General features: G+C 35.6%; 2 protein-coding genes across 7 annotated transcripts in view; one reads left to right on the forward strand and one right to left on the reverse strand.

Moving 5' to 3' along the window:
* Positions 1–21,142, forward strand: part of LOC135101378 (DNA polymerase subunit gamma-1-like) — a 43,377-nt gene extending 22,235 nt beyond the window's left edge. For 2 of the 5 annotated variants that reach the window (XM_064005281.1, XM_064005280.1), the window contains exon 10: positions 8,549–8,738. The gene's annotated coding sequence lies outside the window, so the exon portion shown is untranslated. Of the gene's footprint in view, positions 1–7,724; positions 8,023–8,548; positions 8,739–18,569; positions 18,606–19,966; positions 20,052–20,516 lie in introns of those variants that run through there. The other 3 variants (XR_010269245.1, XR_010269244.1, XM_064005283.1) reach the window with 3 other exon arrangements.
* LOC135101380 (5'-AMP-activated protein kinase catalytic subunit alpha-2-like) overlaps positions 1,282–22,859 on the reverse strand; it is a 44,765-nt gene continuing 23,187 nt past the window's right edge. For both annotated transcript variants that reach the window (XM_064005289.1, XM_064005288.1), the window contains 5 exons: positions 14,029–14,106; positions 9,079–9,149; positions 8,744–8,912; positions 5,963–6,109; positions 1,282–5,211 (listed from right to left, as the gene is read on the reverse strand). In XM_064005289.1, coding sequence (XP_063861359.1) covers positions 6,018–6,109; positions 8,744–8,912; positions 9,079–9,149; positions 14,029–14,106 — 410 coding nt within the window. In that variant the 3' untranslated portion in view covers positions 1,282–5,211; positions 5,963–6,017. The remainder of the gene's footprint in view (positions 5,212–5,962; positions 6,110–8,743; positions 8,913–9,078; positions 9,150–14,028; positions 14,107–22,859) is intronic.

Genomic DNA, 22,859 nt, shown 5'->3' on the forward strand with positions numbered 1-22,859 from the left:
ACTCTATTTCTTCCTGAACACTCTCAGTTTTTTGCATCATGTGTCTACAGGAACAGGAAATATTCACCTTTGTCATTTATGGTCATCTGTCTAAGGTATTTCCTGCAAAGTCTATTGAAATCCAAGTGCTGTTTTCTCTTAAAAGTGGATCAGATTGATTTTTGAAAAGAAAAATAATTATCCGACACTGGCATGTCTTCACCCTGTTATTTAAACATTCATACATACATCATTATATTTAATGCCCTTATTTTCCTTTGTGGGATTGGATGACTTGTGTGAGTCTCTGTTTTTGTGCCTTTTCTCTTTGATCTCCATCCTTCCATGTCTTCCTAAATGCAATGTCTCCAGGTTTGTTTGGGTTTTCCCACTGGTCTCCTTCCAACTACCTCCAACTCTGACACTCTTCTGAGCATATGGCCTCTTTTTCCTCTTCCTAGTGTGCTCATACCACATATATCTCCTCACCATATTCATCACATCCTCCATTCCAATTATTATCTTATTAGACACACTAATGTGATATATGAGTTTACTGTATATGCATTACAGGAATGTATTGTCATCCTCCTAATTTTAGGATATGGGTAATGAAGTATATTTTATTGGTCAATCAATGTTATCTTACAAAAACAAACTGACTATTTACATAAAATTCTATCTACAGACTAAATAAAGCACTAAAAACCTATTTTTTTATTAGGTATTCAGAATAACTGCACCATCATTGTAATTATATTTGCATGTTGATTTACATAGGAAAGATCTTGCTAAAAATAAAAGGTCAGTGGGCTTATATATTTCTTGAACAACTTTACCAGTTTTTTACATGTATCTAGATGACAGTTGAGCAAAATACAAGTTCAGATTTCCACCCACCTTACAGCTTCTCTTGTATGTCACCTTATTCATATGCCATTTGCTTGCTCTCTTTCAGTTCATACATGTTAATGTTGTCCTTTCTTGATTCACTACTAAATATTTGTTTTTATTAACAGCCTTTTCTATCAATCTCTTGTTCCCCTCCACTTTTCCATCCAGATTATTTTTTCCAATACTTCTTTTCTTTCTTTATGTATCTCACTAAAATTTCCTCCAGTTCATTCATCCACTCCTCTTTGATCATTCACTTCACCCTCCTTTTAAACATATAGTAGTAGTTAAAAGAGAGAGAGGGGGGGGGGGTGACATGTGCATGAGTACATGGTATGGACAGGAAAAAATGGAAGCTTTTCTCTTATAGCCATTGACGTGAAGGAATACCAAGAAATAGGCGTCAGAGTTGATTAGATTAGATTTAATGTTCAGATTAGGGTTAGGAGATACATTACCTTATGGTAAGATCATACTGCATACTTCCTAATCATAGGCAATGTTGTTGGTCAACCTTCATTTTCACCATTATCTCACAGTTGTTTTGAATTTTTGATAACTGATAACTAATATAATTCTGGAATTTCATTAATCATAGTATACCAATGAGCATATTCTGGGCACTTGCACTAAATAAAATGCAAATATTTTAGTGATAATGAAAAAATGCTTTCTCCCTAGGTAATAAGTTGATAAACTGAAAAAAAAAAAATAAATAAAAATAAATATGTTAGTGTTTCCATAAAGTTTAGTGTTCTCAGCTCACCTATACACAATGGAAAATTTTATGAAGAGTCTGAACAAAATAGTGCACTAGCAGTGCACTTTTTTGTACTTTTGTACAACAGACATTGAATTTTCATATATGAATGGTCCAGCCTGCATTGCATCTAGTGAAACTGGTAATGCAATACAATTAGAATAAAAACAAACAGTATAGTACAGTAAGTATCTAAGAAAATATGGATATTATCATGAACATTAAGCCATCAATGATGATTCATCATCACTCATCTTAGAAAATGTTTTAATAGATCACTGAAATGTTGAGCATTGTTAATTACTTAATTGAAAATAAAAGGAAAAATTGCTTGTATTTACAAATATAAGTTATACTACTGCCACCATAATACCAGCCAGACTATACCAGCTGCACACACACACACACACACACACACACACACACACACACACACACACACACACACACACACACACACACACACACACACACACACACACACACACACAACACTCTTGATTACCATACTTGTGAGCTAACAACAGTAATATCAACATCATTACTTTTCATGTTCTGTATCTTTCTTTGCTATTCATTTCACTTTGTTGTATTACATAATTTACAGAGGCTGTAACATCATGAAGCATATACGTAAATAACTTGGACTAAAATGACATACATGTGGTAGTGGTAAGATTTCATTACAATTGATAGTGCATGAATAGTACATATGCCATATTTATCTAGAGATAACTAAAGTAGTGAACAAAGGAAGTAGTGATTATAGTGAGCAGCTACTTCATTTTCTTTTTGTCCTTTATGGGATGTGAAACATTTAACCAGATTCTCTGATCTCATCCATCTTCTGAACCTTCCTTTTCTTTGCTTTTAACACTTTTGTGCCAACTGTTCCCTGTATTTCTTGTCTAAGTTGTCTTAAATTTGCCTTTTAGATTTTAGCTGTGTATTTTCTCAAGCTGCACTTTCCAGACATTTTTCACATGTAATCCATTCATGTTCCTTTATCACTAAACTTCTCACATTCTCAATTTTTTCTTCTCAATCTTTTTTACACATTTCTGTCAGTAAAACTGTGAATAATAATTACCAGTCAGTTCCTAAAATATGGCTTAAATTTAAATTCTCTTAGTAACCTTGTATTTCTTTAAAGTGTTAGCCATGACTCATTATCTGTATGCTTTTGTTTTTGCTATGCTTGACTCTCCCCTCCATATACATCTGTAGAGTATTTTGTGCTGAAAAGATGCATGTGGTATAGATCTGGTTTTCTGGTCAAGAATGAAAGTCAAAGATTATTTTTGCTTTTTAGTGTTGTGCACATTATGCTTGTCCATTTCTTCAGATAGTGTTCTTATCAATATATGTTGTTAATGATAGCCATATAAAGTAGTTTAACAGAGAATGGTGTGGAGATATTTGAGTATAAACTTGTGTGTGTGTGTGTGTGTGTGTGTGTGTGTGTGTGTGTGTGTGTGTGTGTGTGTGTGTGTGTGTGTGTGTGCATGGCCTGAGCTACAATCATTTGGTCCTGTCTCAATATCTATATTTATTAATTATTTCCTCCAGTTGATGGTAATACTGATATTACTTGTAGTTTGTTCTTAATATCCATATCTTTAGGGGAAACCTGTAATGTTTTATTCTGTAAAAAAAAAAAAAAAATCTTTTTGCAGTAAATCACTCCATTAATCAGCATGATAGGTGCTCAACTTTTGTTGACTTATTGAAATTCTTATATGTGAATCATCACTGAAAACCCTTGAAAACCATTCTAGCACAATCAGGGTTATGAGTTTCATCCCCATCCTCCCTCTAGAGCTTGGTCTTCTTTTTGTTGGGGATTTGATATGCAATTAAGGCTGTGGTGTCATAGACTGTAGTGCCACATAGGTGGTGGTAGCAGCTAGATTAGCTGATGCTAAGAAAGAGTGCTTGTTTGTTTTGGTCAAGTTGGGAGCTTTAGTCTTTGCAATGGCACCTTCATAATGTGGTCTTTTTTGGTTTATCTCTTCTGCTCTTGTTTCCCAAGTGTAATTCTGACTAATTAATTAATCAATTATGCAATAATTATCTTAATCATTCACTTTTTTGCTTTGTTTTGTTACTCTCAGATATCCAGGCTCTCCTTGTTCCCATAATTGTGGGTCTTTTAGAATTCTTCCAATTCATGCATCATATTATATATTGTTAACTAGTTCCATTCTTTCAAACAATTCATAATTATGAATTGAATTTTCTACTATAATTCCGACATCTTAATTACTATTGTAATTTGTACACAAGTTTATTTTTGTGAGAGGGCCATGCAGTTTTTATTCGTTTTCTTTTTCAACATATTTACATGAAAAGTTAAAATTCATTCTTATATTCAACATCCTATATGTGTCTCCAAATATCTTTAGAAATCTTATTCATAATGTCTCATATGGAAATGAAAGAGCAAGTCATTCTAAGTCGGAAATATTTAGTTGTTTAATGCTTTTAATGATCGCCATGGTTTACAAGTTACAGGACATTTAAATAAGAACACATATCGTGGCAAGTGGCTACACACTCCTGTTCTGCAGTCCCCAGCTGATCACAGTTGCCATACAAAGTTTATGTTGTGCTATTACACATCAAGATTTTTGTAAAAAAAGGTAAAATGAAATTCATGAAGACAGTTGATTGTTGTAGCAATTAACATTCATATGGCAACAGTGATTAGGTGGATGTTGTGGGATGGGACTGTGTAGCCACTTGTCCTTGATGCACATTCATATTTATATATCCTGTAATTTATAAAAACAAAGCCATCAAAAACCATTTGACCATATAATGTTTCCGACTTAGAATGACTTGATCTCTCATTCCTGTGAGTGTGCAACTTTTCTCATGGGACACCCTGTATGTGCATGAATACATAACAAAATTTTGATATAGCATTTTTTCATTTATGTATACAATGATCAAGGACTAAGTTGGTTGTCAGTCCTATCTTAAGAAGGGACCATGACTATTGTTCATATAACAAAGTATAAAATGTAATGTATATGATTTTGTTCAAGTGAAATGTTTACCTTCAGTCATATTTCATAATATGAGGTACAAAAGCAAAATAAATTTTAAGCAATACATTAAAACAATATCGTTGACTTCACAGGAGCTGAACCTCAAGGTTTTACATAAAATAGTATCAGCTATTTATATGTTAATGATATCTGTTATCATTGTTATCATAAATCTATTATAACACTTTCATATTTGTGTAATAATTAAGAATTATGTATGTACAAAAAAAGTTGTATAATATAGTTATCATTCCAACTATCAACTATTGGGTAAGCAACTATCAAAAATATTTTTTTTTTTTTTTATAGATTTACAAAGTTTTCATTATTTGCAATGAGGCAGCAAAAAATGTTGTCACTGACCCATAGGCACTAAATTCTGGAATAGCAATGCTCATATCAAGCCAAGGATTTCCATTTCTTGCTTGTAAATGGTTTGTGGTGGAGAATGCACAGTATACATCACCAGGCAGTGCAGAAGCATGGTGAAGGGGATTAAGGGAAACATGGAGCAGTCAGTCAGTTCTGAAAACAATAAGGTACACAAATACTTGCACAATATTAGTTTACAAATAAGCACATTATTAAGATTATGGTGAAAACTTGCAACCCCATGTAATCACAGCTATCTCAAAACAAACTTTTCATGATCTGTAAATATCTATATCTATCTAGTAATGTACCAGGATAGTAAAATTTATCAAGATGGTGTCCCAACAAAGTGATAAGCTGACATACAAACAGCACACACACACACACACACACACACACACACACACACACACACACACACACACACACACACACACACACGAGTCGTCTGTAAGATTAAATTAAAAATCATCTTATTCTAGCCCTTCTCTCTCCTTTCTTTCTCCCCATTCTACCCTCTCTCTTCTTCTGCCTCTCTCATCTTCTCTCTTTTCCCCCACTCTCCTCTCACTCCCCCTTCATGGACAGAATAGGGGTGAGAGAAAGAAGAAAGTATTGTGCAGCAAGGCCACAAAAGGAGGAGAGGCATACAGGTAGCAAGATCAGAAGAGCAGTTACCATGAAAATAGTGGTAGAAGATAGCAAGAGATGCAACATTGCAGCAATGAGAGAGGCAGAAAAGTCAGGGTAATTAGAGGAGAGGAGATAAGATGAAAACCTTTTGATTCTACCCTGTCTAAGAGTGATATGAGTGGATCACCCCACACCTTCCCCCATACATGTGAAGCATACTCCAGTTGCAATTAAAACCTACTTAACCTAGCTTATTTCTTGTTGTTGTCACCTTAGCCAGTGAATAACAGGGTAGTGCTGAGGTTAGGCAGTTCTGCTTGAAGAGCTCAGCGTGCCAGTTCAGTGATCAAGGCAGCACACATCTCAAAAAATTCCATGACATGATGAGATGTAGGCCCAGTCTCTTCCTCCTCCAAACCTAAAAATATAAAATATTTAATTAGATATAAACAATATATATGGTAAATAATAATTCTAGTACAACTTTGGTCCAAAGAACAGGCTTCAGGTACACAAATACTATAAAATATTTAATTAGATATAAACAATATATATTGTAAATAATAATTCTAGTACAACTTTGGTCCAAAGAACAGGCTTCAGGTACACAAATACACATTTTGATGTATTTTACACTGTTGAGACTTTTACAGATTCTCAAAGAAATACTTTTGCTACATTTATCACTCCATGTATCAAGAAATTTTCAAGTATATTAATGTAAAGTACGAGTAAAATTAATTATTTGCCTAAACTAAAATAAGAATACAAAAATTGAAGAAACTATGTTAGTAACATTGTCTTCAAGTCTTGTGGTTCTTTAAATTCTGATTCTTCTGTGAAAACATGTTGGAATTTTTTGCTTAGAAATTCACTAATGTCTTTTGGGTCTTCATACATTTCATTCCCATCCTTCAACCTTTCTAGTTTTTTCTTTTAGTTTAATTTTTTTCCATTAATGAATCTATAGAACAGTTTTGGTTTGTTCTTGCATTTTTCAACTGTATCCTTTTTATATCCTTTCTCTTCCTCTCTCCTTAATTTCACATATTAATTTCTTGCCATCTTAAAGTCCTCTTTATTTTTTTGGTTTTGATTTCTTTTCATTCTTATCCATGCTTTTATTATATATATATATATATATATATATATATATATATATATATATATATATATATATATATATATATATATATATATATTCCAGTTTTCTGTGTATCAATCCATTTATATTGGTATAAATCACATTTAGTCCTTCATTTTGACTATTTCTCTATTTTATTTTCATTTATTTCTTTACCTTAATATACCATTTCTTCGAGTCACTATCTCCCAAAACTCTTCCCCCAAAATTCTGTTTTTTCTTGTGTTCTTGAATCATTTATCTCTTTTGCCTCATGTGTATGCATTCTCTTTCTTCCCTTTCCCTCCCTCCCCCTTTCCTGCTCTCCTCCCCTCTCTCCTCATTTTCTTCCCCCCCCCCCCCCTCTCTCTCTCTCTCTCTCTCTCTCTCTCTCTCTCTCTCTCTCTCTCTCTCTCTCTCTCTCTCTCTCTCTCTCTCTCTCTCTCTCTCTCTCTCTCTCTCTCTCTCTCTCTCTCTCTCTGTGATGTACGTGTATGAGAGAGAGAGAGACTGATGCAATCAATAAACTTAAGTTTCCTGTTAAGAGACGAAAAGATAACCATATACCTAACCCAGAGTTCTGATCCAGCAGCAGTACATTTTATTTTTAAATGCAGGGAGTAGGCACTATTTATCTGTGTTCAAAGCTTTGAATAAAGACTGCTGGTAGTGAAGCCATGTTTGATGCTGGCCATCGATATCAATGGTAGGTAATCACCATTCCATCACACAACTTATGCTAAGACAGCACAAATAAGTATATAGATTAAAACTTTTTAAATAAATAAGATACATCAAAATCATGCTGCTGAAATTAGCATTTTCCTTAAAATCAAAGTATTTCTTTTAATGATTGTTAAACAACCATTTTCAATATTATTAATGTTTAACAAAGATTTTATACTGCCAGGTTTCATCTTGAGGATGCCTATTGGTATTTTCCCAGTAAACTGGACAGAAAGAGCTGCTTTTCTCCCCTCTCTACTTGAGCTTGTCCACTGCTTGATGGATTCATCTCACGTTTATCAAGATGATGGTCATTTCTTCAAAGAAATAGTGTTTGTCTTTATGAACTGCAGTGATTGGATTATAGCTCCCTTATAAACAATCATCACAATCCTCCTAAAAATGAATGGTGCATACAAGTTTTCATGTTAACTATGTACAGTCCATTCTAATTCCTAGTAAAATTCTCAGCATTAAAGTGAGATGTGGTTTCAGCCTCCTTATGTTGTACACCAAACAACATAGAGAAACTTCATCAGCAACTGTTCATCCCCTCAAATTGTTAAAATTCTCTCACTGCATTTAGGAAGCCTTCCTAGGATCGATCATTCAACTGACAGAGGCACTTGTGGCATCTAGGTAAGTTTCTCATTTCACTCCCTGTCCACAATGGCAGACCAAAGAGGAGGACTGCATTCATATACCAACTTGTTAGATAGCAAGGATTCACTATTTGCTCTACCAGATGGCAGAACTTTATCATTACCTTACTGCTTTCCAAGAATTTCCTCTGAACAGTCTCTTGTCATCTATCTTCTCCAACATCAATCATGACCATGACTTTACATAACACAAATTTCTACAATTACCAAGGGAGATGAGTGAAGAAAACCCAAGGGCTCATGACCTTCATGTTAGTCTTTTCTGGCTTTTCTCTGCATCCATTTCATCATCATTGATAAAGTAGTCACCACATTTACAAAGTAAAACCACCTCCATCATTTGCAGGATTTTCCTTCATTTGCCCTTCAAGTTGGACCACAGAGATCTCCAATGGCTTCTCCTCCAGCCCTAGCATCACACTGAAAATTCTCTGGTGAACCTACCAGAAGATCCAGATTCTTTTCAGTTGCTACACAAAATCTTAAATGATGGCTATTTGTAAGAAAAAATATTTCAATACATTTAAATAGTATTACTTGCCTTTCTTTTCAACCTGTGCTATATCACCTTCATTGCAGATGATCTTGAAATCTAGGAGATGTGATCTGTAATCAACTTGATAGAGCTGCAGGGCCATCTGTACACAACCTCCTGTTATCGGGTTCTTGCGGCGCACACGCACATGGAATGGATTTACAACCTTCCACTCCTGGAAACATTTCAAACAGTACTTTCATCTATATATTTGCACAGACATGACTGCCTATGTCATCATAAATAAAGCAGCATTTATGGCTATCAGATATTTGAACACACATCTTGCATCTAACTAGACTTTAGAATGAAAAATTAATTACTTCATCCCCCCTACTTACAAAACCTAAAACCTTCATAGCCTTATAGACTTCACTCATGATATCCAAGGGTTTACTTTGGGACCGAATACCTGTAAAAGAAAAAAAATGAATAACAATTACTTTAGAAAATAAATGCTATGGTTTAAAAGATATACTCTACATATCACTCATCATCTGGTGCATCTAACCCATGTAATTTAAAATCTCTTAAAAAAAATAGATGGAACAATCTTTGATTTGCATTCCACTTCCATAATTTAATAACTTTAAGAGAGAGTAGCTGGTTGCAGTAGAAAAAAGGGGATGAAAATATCACTTCCTGGGAAAAATTTCTGGGCATAGGTACACCATCTGGCAACCTCATGGTGAAGTTTTACACGTTTAATACATTTGCAGAGTTACAGCTCGTGTATTTTTCATCCTGCAACATAGTGTTCATATAGTCTTTCCATATCACAAAAAGATTAACTGCCTCAGAACATTTCTCTATTCAACAACTCAAATCCCAGCTTTTGTTTCACGCAAAGTGGGAGTGTAGGCAGTGAGCTATTAAGTTCAGAAGAGGGAAGATGTGTGTCTTTCTTCTTATTCATGACTCTATACATGTCTTTCCATGTTACACACAAAGGACAGATCAAAATATCTAAGTTACCAGTATAGAATAAATGAATAAGTAAAAAATAAGATTTTTGTTGCAAGGGAGAAGAAAAGTGAAGATAGCAAGAGGGGAAAGAAAAGAAATTAAGCATCTGACTTTGGATCACAATTCCTGCAACACCTATTCCCACATTCCCCACTTTGCATCCCAGCAGGACATTCCATTGTCCTAAGAATTACTCTTCCCCCTTGTTCCTCCTGTTTCTCAGACAACATCTCTCTTTACAACAAAGAACACTGGTTTAAAAGAACCTCAGAAAACTTTACATCTCTGTGACAGAGATTGCCAAAGGCACTCAATGAGTAAGAACATATCCAAGAACCAAGAAGCTATTATTATAGATAACAGAACATATGCTGCATGAGTATATTAGAGAATATGACAACAAAGAGTTAAAACAAATCTACACTTTCTCAAAGGATAATATGTGAAACACTTTTTGAAAAACACAATGAGTGCTCACTGTTGATACCACCTTATATTACCTATATATTTTTACATCCCTGACCAGATAACTTTCTCATTAACTTTAGGTACTTGTGAACACATTAAATGCTAGTACTGATCTTGGATTAACAGTACAGTACAGAAACAATCATTAAAAACATGCTGAACCATTATTTACACACAGCTGATGAAGACTCACTGTTTATATCACCTCATGTTGCCTATATTTCATCCATCCAATCTTAATATTTTTCCAAGTTGGTGTTCATACTCTCACAATGTTATTTGGGTGCAAAGCTATGGCCTTCATCCCTAAATACAAATGACAAACACTGGTTTCTCATAATGGAGTAACCTGGGGCAACCTCTGCTGCAGGTGGTGAGTTCCCTAGTAGCTCAGAAGCACAGGTCAGTTGCTAAACTATCATCATTGTGAGTGGTGGCAGCAGCAGCATCAGCCACAGCCTATTTATGGGCTGCCTTTCTACAAACGGAGGAGGCAGTAGGCACCTGCCAAAATGATAATTCCTCCCTGTGAGATCTAAAGCACTGGATCAGGGGGTGCTGTGAACTTACCATTAAACCCAGCTGTAACCTCACTGAACATTCCCCTTTGTGTCTCACAACACAAGGGGGCAGTCGCATCCTGCCCTCTAAAGACAACTCTCTTCCTCCACACAAAACTGCAAGCACACACACCCTTCACTCAAAATTTGAAAATTATCATGGCAATTCCTACACCAGCTTCAGAGTCCCCATCTGGGGAGGAGACCACAAATGTCCTCAGGTCGGACTGCCCTTCTGATAACGACCCTAAGTGTCTCGACACCCCCCTCGACTTTTTCTTCATTAACTTCAGAAACATTTGCGGTCTAAGATCTAATTTTCAATCTGTATAACACCAGTTCTCTTCTAAACCTCATCTTCTTTTCCCCACTGAAACTCAGGTGTCTGAGGCAACTGACAGTAGTCCCTTTTCTGTTCCCTCCTACTTTCTTTATCCTCATTTTCGATCCAAAGCTGGATGTTGCGTTTATGTGCGCAATAACTTAACCTGCTCTCGTGCTCATACTCTTGAATCTTCCGAGTTTTCCACTATCTGGCTATGACTACAGAGTCACTCTCAAACTAAATTTAGCTGTGCTGTATGCCTCTCACCTAACTCCTCTGACTATAAGACATTCTTTGACTACTTAACTTCCAAAGTGGAGCACATTCTGACTCTCTTCCCTTCTGCAGATATCTCCATTCTTGGAGACTTCATTGTTCACCACCAACTTTGGCTTTCCTCTCCCTTCACTGACCATCCTGGTGAGCTAGCCTTCAACTTTGCTATCCTCCACAACCTAGAGCAATTGGTGCAACACCCTATTCATATTCCTGACCGTCTTGGAGATACGGCCAATATTCTTGACCTTTTCCTGACCTTTAATCCTCCTGCTTATGCTGTTACCCTTTCTTCTCCATTGGGCTCCTCCAATCACAATCTCATATCTGTATCTTGTCTTATCACTCCAATTCTTCCTCAGGATCCCCCTAAGCAAAGGTGCTTCTGGCATTTTGCCTCTGCTAGTTAAGAGGGACCTGAGGAGGTATTTTACTGATTTTCCTTGGAATGACTACTGCTTCCGTGTCAGAGACCCATCTTTGTGTGCCGAGCACATAACAGAGGTGATGGTGATTGGCATGGAGGCATACATTCCTCACTTTTCTCAACCTAAATCTTCCAAACCTTAGTTTAACATAGCTTGTTCTCGTGCTATACATGATAGAGAGGTGTCCCAGAAAAGGTACTTAAGCCTTCCATCACCAGAATCTCATGCACTTTATATTTCTGCCCAGAACCATGCCAAGTCTGTTCTCCAACTAGCCAAAAACTCCTTCATTAACAGAAAAATGTCAAAATCTTTCCAGATCTAATTCCCCTCATGACTTCTGGCATCTAGCCAAAAATATCTCCAATAACTTTGTTCCTTCTTCTTTCCCTCCTTTATTTCAACCAGATGGCACTACTGCTATCACATCTATTTCTAAAGCTGAACTCTTCGCTCAAACCTTTGCTAAAAACTCTACCTTGGACGATTCTGGGCTTGTTCCTTCCTCTCCTCCATCATGTGATTACTTCATGCTACCTATTAAAATTCTTCACAGTGATGTTTTCCATGTCCTCACTGGCCTAAACCCTCGGAATGCTCATGGACCTGATGGAGTCCCTCCTATTGTTCTCCGAAACTGTGCCTATGTGCTTCCACCTTGCCTAGTCAAACTCTTTCAGCTCTGTCTGTCAACATCTACCTTTCCTTCTTCATGGAAGTCTGCCTACATTCAGCCTATTCCTAAAAAGAGTGACCATTCTAATCCCTCATACTACCATCCAATTGCTTTAATTTCCTGCCTATCTAAAGTTTTTAAATTTATCAAAAAGTAAACATTTCACACAGGGAAGCCACAGAGCGCCTGACTTCTGATCTTTCTAAAATTTCTGATTGGGGCAGAGCAAACTTGGTATTGTTCATTGCCTCAAAAACTCAATTTCTCCATCTATCGACTCAACACAACCTTCCAGACTATCCCCTTTTCTTCAATGACACTCAACTGTGCCCCTCTTCTACACTGAACATCCTCAGTCTGTCCTTTACAGTACTTATACTCTAACTAAAATAGCTTTTATGAAGTTAGGCATTCTGAGATGTCTCCACCAGTTTTTCTCACCCCCCAGCTTCTAACTCTGTACAAGTGCCTTATCCGTCCATGTATGGAGTATGCTTCACATGTCTGGGTTCCACTCGTACCGCTCTTCTAGACAGGGTGGAATCAAAAGCTTTTCATTTCATCAACTCCTCTCCTCTAACTGACTGTCTTCAGCCTCTCTCTCATTGCTGCAATGTTGCATCTCTAGCTGTCTTCTACCACTATTTTCATGCTAACTCCTCTTCTGATCTTGCTAACTACATGCCTTCCCTCCTCCCGCTGCCTCACTGCACAAGACTTTCTCTCACCCCTATTCTATCCACCTCTAATGCAAGAGTTAACCAGTATTCTCAATTATTCATCCCTTTCTCTGGTAAACTCTGGAACTCCCTGCCTACTTCTGTATTTCCACCTTCCTATGACTTGAATTCCTTCAAGAGCAAGGTTTCAAGACACTTATCCTTCAATTTCTGACTACCACTTTGGACCCTTTTCTGGGACTTGCATCTCAGTTTTTTTTTTTTTTTTTTTTTTTTTTTATGGATTTTTGTTGCCCTTGGCCAGTGTCCCTCCTACATAAAAAAAATAAATAAATAAATAAGAAAAAAAAAAAAAAGCACTTGAGCATTTCATCACCTCAATCTAGTGCACTTCCTATTATTGCTCAAAATCATACCATAGAAAAGTATCAAATGAAATGTAGAAAGTCTAGAAAAGCATTGAAAACTTTAACAGATAATTTCTAAAAAATCTTTTCATCTTTGAAATATATCTCCTTCATTTATGCATAAATTTCCATGAGACAGATTCAACCCAGGTAGAAAGCCAGTATTTTAGCATAATAGAGCAATGTTTCAAATTTTCTAACCCAAAAATTTTATTTCTTTCAAAAAATATGACCTCAAAAGAAATTTTTAGACATTTAAAAGCCAATATCTATAAAGCAGCTATAAGTGACAAGGGTTAGGAGGACTTTTAGATCACTGAAGTAAAGAACTTATCTATGTATATAGTTGTCTTGACTTCCTATAAAATTTTCATGTCAAAAGAATTTTGTCTTGACTTCCAATAAAATTTTCATGTCAAAAGAATTAATAAAAAATAAAAAAAAAACAGCTTTTCCTCATGGCATCAACAATATTCTTCCGCAACAAAACAAAACAAAAACTTACCGAGGTGCCACTTTGCACGCTTCCCAGGAGTTCCTTTCGGCATTCCACGGTCTCCACTAAGTGCTCGTTCCCTCAATGCTAAAAAGACAATTATATATTAAAATTTATTCTTAGGAATTTATGCAAATATATTTTATATCTTGTTGAAATGTAATTCTCAAGGTAAATCTAGAAATTTATGCAAACTAGATTGCAAATATATTTTATACTTTGTTGAAATGTAATTCTCAACGTAAATCATACGTAAATTTACTTTAAATCTTAGGTCACAAAAATTAAATCTGATGAAAGTTCATATACCAATATGCTTAAATTATGCATTTTCATTACATATAAAAGTACATTTTTTATTATGTTATTCTATTTTTAAAATGGTATGGTATGTAACTTATATTCTTGAAGGGTATGCCTATGAATTTCAATGTAGTACTTTCACTGTGGCAAATGTTGATCTCTTTTCAAAGATATCAAGCAAATTATTAATTTAACCATTAAATATTGCTAAATAATGCACCTTCATTATGGTAAATATTTCTCAATTCATAAATTACATAAATGATTAATTTAGCCACTAGTCATTTTAGGAGATAATCTACACAACTAACATGACACTCCTGTCCTATAAGGATCCCACACTGCAGCTAAGCAATAAGCAGCAGATCAATAACTAAGCTACTAAAAGCACATGAAACTGGTTATCAGATTCACAAATATGTGAAGAAACTCACATGTATTTTACATTAACCAAATAAAAATGTCACACCATCAAAAAAATACATTTTATAATTTGTTTATAGAAAGCATAAAAAAAAAAAAACCATGGCAAATTAATTTACAAAAGGGGTTAAATGACACAGCCGGAGGTGCTCATACCTCATAGTTTAACCTAAATTTGACTCCATAATATACTGTGGCAGTGTATTACAGTAGACTGGAAAGGTTGCAAACGGTAGTGCTAAAAGTATATTTTACTTTTATTCTGTAACAACTGGCACCGCAAACAACAACAGACAGTGTAGTAATATGGTAGCAGAATACCATGAACCTAAATGGCCTGCCCAGTGGACAGCACAGAATAACATAATAAAAAATAATCAAGACATGTTGCTCGCACGTTCTGCATCTCCTTCAGCTAACTAGAGGAGGTAGGTGCAAGAGTTATGTCATCACTGATTCCATTGCAAGGCAAAGTAGCCCCAGCCTTTTACACTTTTCTCTATTGGCTGTCCATTTACTCCAGGCCACCCGAGCAAAAGTTCTTTCATCCATGTCTAATTCTGTCTACCCTGCCTCCTTAAACCATTCCATGGCCACCAGCTTTATTATGTTAGCTGTTCATCTATTACAGGGGACAGAAATCCATATAATTACCCAAAATGGAAGTAAAGTAAAAATTAAAGGGGTAATGAAAATTCAATACACATACAAACATTTGTTTGGTTTAACTTTGAAGTCATGGGATATACTGTAATATAAATAGATTTTGGGTTATACCACAAAAAGTTCTCCCATTCTCATCATGTGTATGCTGATTATGTGTTTTACGTATGTCCACTTTTCTCTACTTTTCTCTCAATAATTTTAATGAAGTCAAACCTTGTTCAACTTTGGTCTATTTCCTAATTTTGTGTTTTCTTATTTCTCCATATTATACCACATCATTATCAAGTACGCATGATAAAATAGAAGCACCATCCTGATCATTGCTGTGAATTCTATAAAAAGATAGATGATCCTCAAGCACATTTATGTAACAATCACCTTTCATTACACAGTTCTTTGAATGGAAACAGTTTTCTACTGTATTGCAATACAAATGCTCATTACTTTCTGTAACAACTATATATGTGCCAGACACAAAATAAAACAGATTAAAACCCTATAAACCAACACTGCTGACAGTGCAGGTTTTCCAGAAATCCTGTTTAAAGAAAATTGCTTAGAGTGACTTTGAACTTGTAGATAAAAAGGGTAAAGTCTATGAAATACTGTTAATTGCTATATGCTTGATGCAATATCCAGCATGTAATCATGAATAAATGTTGTCTTTTTCAAAAGTAATGCAAATTTTAAGTCACCTTCATAAAGCAATATGGATGCTTTATGACATTATCTCAGGTGCTTTACTGTCTCACCCTCTGCTGGAACCAATGTAATTTCACTTTTCATCAAGGAGGAAATACACATGACATGTATTTATTTCCTGTCTTTAACATAAATGTTTGACAAGTTTTGCATGTATATGCACTTTTAGTGCTGTGGTTAGCCTGCTCACCTCAAAACTGAGACTTTAATCCTGGTATGCAAGGAGTTTCCTTCCATATTGCAAAATTAAAGAAAATCTGATAAACATAAGGGAGTTGTGACATCACAGTCCACAGCAGACCACTCAAGATAGTTTCTGACAGCAGACTACCCAAGATGGTTTCTAAAAGTGAAACATGAAGCATACAGTCTATTTTTATATATAGGAGAGCCCTCTCTTTTTTATATATGAAACTCACAATACAACTAGAGGATTAGAGATGATGATGATGGCCATTTTGATGCACACAATAAGTGGAAACTACGGCATATGTGGATGTACATTTTAAACATGATGTATATTATTATGGACCTGCAAACCACAGTGGCAAGTGCAAGATTGATTGGGATCCATCTGGCATACAATTCTTGGTGTTTTGTAAAAACTTTCTCTGCTGCCACAGGTGGCATTACTTTGAGATAAAGGTACTAATTCACATTAAAGATAAATTGACATACACCTAAGCTACATTAAACAAGGAAATCTTAATCATCCCTATTGGGAAAGCTGTTACACATTTATACATCAAGTATGACACCAACTTGCCAACTGAAGTCCAATTAATGTGTCCAGATACTGAGTTTCTATGCCTTCCCTGAGAACTCCATCCCATTTCATCTACCTACTGGCACTCTCCATATTTATACCACTTTTTATTCTGTGTTGACAAGTGAATGTAATTTAAAAATTGTGTTACATTATAGAAAAATTTCTCCTGAATACAATGATTTTAGATAATATTGTAAAACAGGGAGGAAGGCAAAATACTATTACAAGATGTACATGGCAGACAACAGTCACTCTACTATAGTATGTGTAGCTGTCTCTTTCTATCTTGTCATAAAATGTTGTCTCCATCCCTTATTTACTATAGTATCTAAAATTTCAGTACACCATTGTGCTCAGGAGAAATTCTTCATTTACAATTCTCAATTATTAAGCATTAGCTTTTCAATTCCAAGAATAAACACCAAAAACATTCATAACTTCAATCAGATCCATTATCTTCTTTATTTTTAGTCACTTTTAATTATACAGTAAAGCATCCATAAGTTAGTATTCTGTGAGAAAAAAACATCAATGGCAATCTGACTACATAATATAGCAATAAGGTGACTGAGAAACTATGGGCGAGAACAGGAAAGATGCAGCCAGTCAAAAGAGTCACTGACTAGGCACCAAATGGAGCACTTCCTTGAACTGAGTATTGTTTTACTTAACCCTCTCATGTACTAGTAACATCTCACAAGTTTTCTTTTCAATACCTCTTCTGTTGGCAGGCATTTGTGACTTCTCCGCACACCTTGCAAAACTTTGATCTAGAACCAGTTTTCTTTCCTTTGAAACTCTTAAGTAGGCATTTATCATACAGGGTGTCTGAGTTAAGGTACATATTTTGGGATTTGATAGTTCAAGTAATTCTATGTAGAAAATACTCTATACACATATGTTGTGTTTTGTTTTATTTTGCAAGAAATTAATGTGTAAGTTTTGCGTTGCAGGAGTTGCTCGCCTGGGTGGGCCTCCACCCGCTTCCCTCCCTCTTTGGCTTGCTATGTACTCCAGTGGTGCTGCACAGCATTAAGTGGTCATTTTTCGTGTACAATATACGCAGTCAAAACCTTACAGGAAATAGCAAATGACATTAAATTTTTGTACAGGTCAGTGTAGAAAATGTAGCACAGCAATACAGTGGTTAAGTGCTGCCTTTTAATTGTACATGGCAACTCAATGCAACTGTCACCACTTCAACACTCAACAGTTGACATGTTGACACCTAAGTGACAGGCCTCATCAATCAGTTGACTGCCAAAGTGCATCTTTTTGCTACTGTGAAAATGCCTTTAACATTCAGTAACACTGAGTATTCAGACATGATATTCATGTGATGATATTCATGACATGATATTCATTCTGTGATGAGAATGCCTGAGCTGCAGCAGCAGAATACAGACACAGGTACCCAGAGAGAAGACACCCAGATAGCAAAGTATTCTACAGAGTGTATCATCATCTCCATGAGAGAGGATGTTTCCCCAGTACTTCTGTAGCAGCTGAATGTACTGGAGCAGCTCAAGATGGTATCATCCAGATGACAATATGAAGCCCAACCATCAGAAGTACCAGTACAAGAGTACAAATACACAAATACATAAAGGACCAAAATTCATTTAAAAATAGCACAATTTGACATCACTTAAAAAGAATATTGTATAATCTAAATTGACATTTACAGGAGCAGCAGGAACACCAGGCAGTTGTCATGAAGCTGGTGAGTTGCCATATATATATTTAAAAGTAGCACTTAACAATCACTGTAATGCTGTGTTACATGTTCATTTTCTTCACTGACACATACAAAAATTTAATCCGTCATTTGCTTTGACTGCGTAGGTTAAACACAAAAAATTAGCACTTCATGCCATGCAGCACCACTCCAGTATGTAGCGAGGGAAGGAGGAAGAGGCCCACCCAAGCGAGCAACTCTCACAACACACAACTTACATTAATTTCCCGCAAAATAAAGCAAAACACAGCATACATGTAGAGTATCAAATCCCAAAGTATATACTTTAACTCACAGGTTTCCCTATATATCACTAGATTCATAAGGAAATTATTTTTATGATGATCACATAAGAAATTTCCTAAAAAAGTAATTTCACTCATTTCCCCTCAAAAATAAATATAAAACAAGAAAAATAAGTTCAGAACCTTGTAGCTCAGAACTCTTCCCATGAACATTCTGCATGCTACACATCAACTAAACTGTCTTTTTATGAGCTTTACAGTGATACTATTGTCATTGTTATATATCTATTAGATCTCAAGAAAACAAAGAAAAACTGAAATAAGCATTCATCTTGGATTACGTGCTGACAGCCTGAGTCACGGAATGAAACTGACAAATTATCAAACAGTCGGCCTATTCTAGGAAGCATCAGCATTGACAATTCATTATTTTTGTGAAGCTTATGCTCATCTTTGACTCACCAAAAATTGACACCAGAAACTTTATTTTCAATTAATTTAAATGTTTTTTTTTTTTTTTCATTTGTGCATTGTTGCAGTTTCACATGAAGACATTTTGACACACATGTGTCTGGTGCATGATAGAGTTAAAGAAAAGGCACTGCTGCAGAACTTCCAGTTATGTCACAAAGGTGCTGTATATTCAAAGTAAACCGAGTTTACATTTTTGATAGCTAACACTACCACATTTATCAATATGACTGTTCACAGTTACAAATACTGTACATGCTATCACAGATGTGTACAAGAAATTCAAAGATGTGAATTGCACTATGAAGGCTAGAAATTCACATTCCTTTCCTTATGCAAAAGTTGTAACAATATTCAAAATTTACTATGAATTACCCTTATTAAGGAAATACATTCCATACTATGATTTGCAAGGTAAACAAAATCTTTGAGCATTCTAAATAGATTTTGATATCATAAAGGAGTATACACAATTAACTTTGTGTTCAGAAGTACCAACGCTCCCTGATTTATGAACATTCAAGTTATGAACTTCCACATATGAACAAGAGGCCTGGCTCAAGAGCAATCCAGTATTATTTATTTTATTTATTTATTTTATTTATTTACTTTTTTTTTCCCCCCTACAAGAGTTGCTGTTTCAAAGGCCTGGCTCAGGAGCAATCCTGAACCACCTGTAGCATCAAGATCGAGATCTACATCATGCAAACTGAATGTGAGGACAAAACACACTCATACAACAAAGCTAGGTTATGTGGTATGACTGTGATATGAGTTGCTGTGAGGCTCTTGTGATGCAAGTGATATATGGTGTGGCTGAGAGTGATATGGATTGTTGAGTGACTAAGTGTAGTATGGGCTCTTGTGTGGCTGGGTGCTATGAATGGTGTAGTGAGGTGTGATTGAGTGTTGTGTGGCATGGTGTGGAGGGTGAGATGTATGTAGTGATGTGGTGTAGTGTAACTGGTTTTGGCAGAAGAAATGTCTTTTCTTACATGACCATGATCCACTCTAATACAATTTTTCACATTCAGTTCACTTGACTACCCTCCACTACCTCTTGTTGACTCACTCATGGGTAATAGTGAAGGCTTGCAAGTGACTCGCTGAATGATTTTTCACTGAAACAGTGCCATTGCACAGAATGACATTGGACTAAATGGCCTCTCTACTCCTACAGTGCAATGGCTGACCACCCTCAGCATCCCACCCAGACCCTTGTCACAAGTGCACCCACCTCACCTTAGACAAGACTCTAGAAGTAATACAAAGGATTGAAGACAGGAGAGAAGACAGTGAAAGGGAGAGCATTTAAGGTAAACCAGTCAACCATACAAAAAAAAAGGGGTCTTAGGGTTGGGATGCAGAAGAGAATAAGAGGTTTCAAGAGTCCTAAAACAATATTTCTCTAATGCGATGGCCTTGCAGATGAAAATTATCACATTTGAAAAGGAACAGCCATATAACAAGGTTGGTTAATTTATGTTAAATTTGTAACATAAACATTTGACACTGAATGGATTGTGGAAAATGAACATCAAGTTAGCCACTATCTCAGACATAGGCAGCCAACATCTCATCCCCCTTAGAAAAGTTTTCAGTCATCAAACTATGAAGTTAGACTGTATGTCAGTCCAAGTCTAAAGCATGTGTAGCTGTGAAACATGAGGATTTATTAATGATGATGTCCATTCCAATGGACAACCTGTTCTGGGCACTATAATATCACCTGAGTCCAGAACTCCCAACTAAAATACAAGAACTAGAGTTATGATGGTAAATATTACAATAAAGACAATAGACTGCTGCATTTATGCTTTCCTCCTCTTCTTACATAACCCACATAGAATATAACTTGAATTTCAAAGAGTATAAATATAAAAACATTTTTTTTATTTTCTTTTAAATAAGTGTACTTTAATTGCTTAATGAATGTTAGAATAAATAATTATGCAAAAGGATCCAGAAATAAATGTGTCATTCAAGAGAAAATGGTAAATGTGCCTAGAAGGAAGGTGAAAACTGCAACACTAGCATAATAAGCAATACCCACAGCTGAAACTTAATACATAACATGATGCACTCAAAAATAATGGCAAATAAACCCACTCCAGGTATCTGTAAAGATAGTGACATGCTAGACCTTACATGTACAAAAAGCAAAACATCAAACATGAAATGTTTGCCAAGAATGCAAATAACTGCTAAAAGCCAAATATTTCAAGCTTCCCGAGATTTTCTTGTTCATAAGTTTCAACACTGACATAACTCCTCCCAGGACAATGTGATGGTTGGTTTCTCTACAACACCAGACATCCTTTCTCAAATACAAAATATTAATGAAAGGTATGTAAATGGAATTTGATATTATAATGCTCTAAAATAAATATTCTACTTATTGAGATATAACTTTTTTTTTTCCTTCTTTGGCAACATAACTTGAGATGATGATGTTTGATACTTCATTCACTGCAATAATTTTGGAGCTACGTGAGATAGGTTCCTCACTATTCATATCACTAACAACCACAACAAGAAAATTGTTAAGCTGACATCAGTGACAAGCCCATCTCAAGGTACTGAAATATTTATACATATATACAGAGTGAGAGAAGGAGGCATTATATTGTACTACAGGGAAATCATCAAGGCTGGTCTCTCTTCATGTGGAGCATAAAGCAGCTGAGAACACAGCCACTTATTACAGTGATATTTCATTTCCATCAGATAGAAGTGAAGAGCAGTAACCCTGTTATTCAGCATTTATTACATTTGCTACAAATCACAAGATTCCACTACATGATCAATGGCAGGGAAGTTGCCAGGTCATGAGTCATTTCATTCAGTTTGGTTGATTCTATGGCCTAGTGCCATGTTTGCTAGTCATCCCTAGTTCACTAGTAGCTTACCAGGCTGTTATTCTCTTATTCAAACCTATTACACAGAAGAGGTTAACTGGAAATTTCATAGAATTCTCCATGAAAATAACTGTATAATTACAAAAAAAAACATAGAGGATTACCAAAACATCCTAAATTAACTATATTATCAAAGACCAAAGTTAAGATAAAGAATTCTTTCAATAAATAAATGAATTACATACTATTTCATTTTTTTATGACCCTACTGTCAAGCACACTTTCTAATTACAAAGAGGGGAAGAAAGAAAAAGCAATTGATGAAGGCAGCTAGATCTGATGTGAGACATGTAGAACTAAACAGAAGGCCATGAATGGAATGTACAGTATGAAATGAACATTATATGCATGACTGGTGAACATGATGGAAGGAAAAATTATTGTGGATGACAGGATTGAAATTTAAGCATTTATAAATGTACAGCAGCCTAAAAAGGTCTCTGTAGGAGGTTTACCCACATCTGGTCCAATTCATTGACTGAATCAGATGCAGGGAAGGGGAAGGGTCCATAGAGTAGCAGGAATAAATTACTTCTGTCAATGGGTCGATGTGAAAAGACCAGGAAGCTTGCACAAGTGACCCACATGCAAGTGTGGCTGGTAAG

Source organism: Scylla paramamosain, chromosome 6 (assembly GCF_035594125.1).
Source record: "Scylla paramamosain isolate STU-SP2022 chromosome 6, ASM3559412v1, whole genome shotgun sequence".
In the NCBI taxonomy this organism is placed as follows: domain Eukaryota; kingdom Metazoa; phylum Arthropoda; class Malacostraca; order Decapoda; family Portunidae; genus Scylla; species Scylla paramamosain.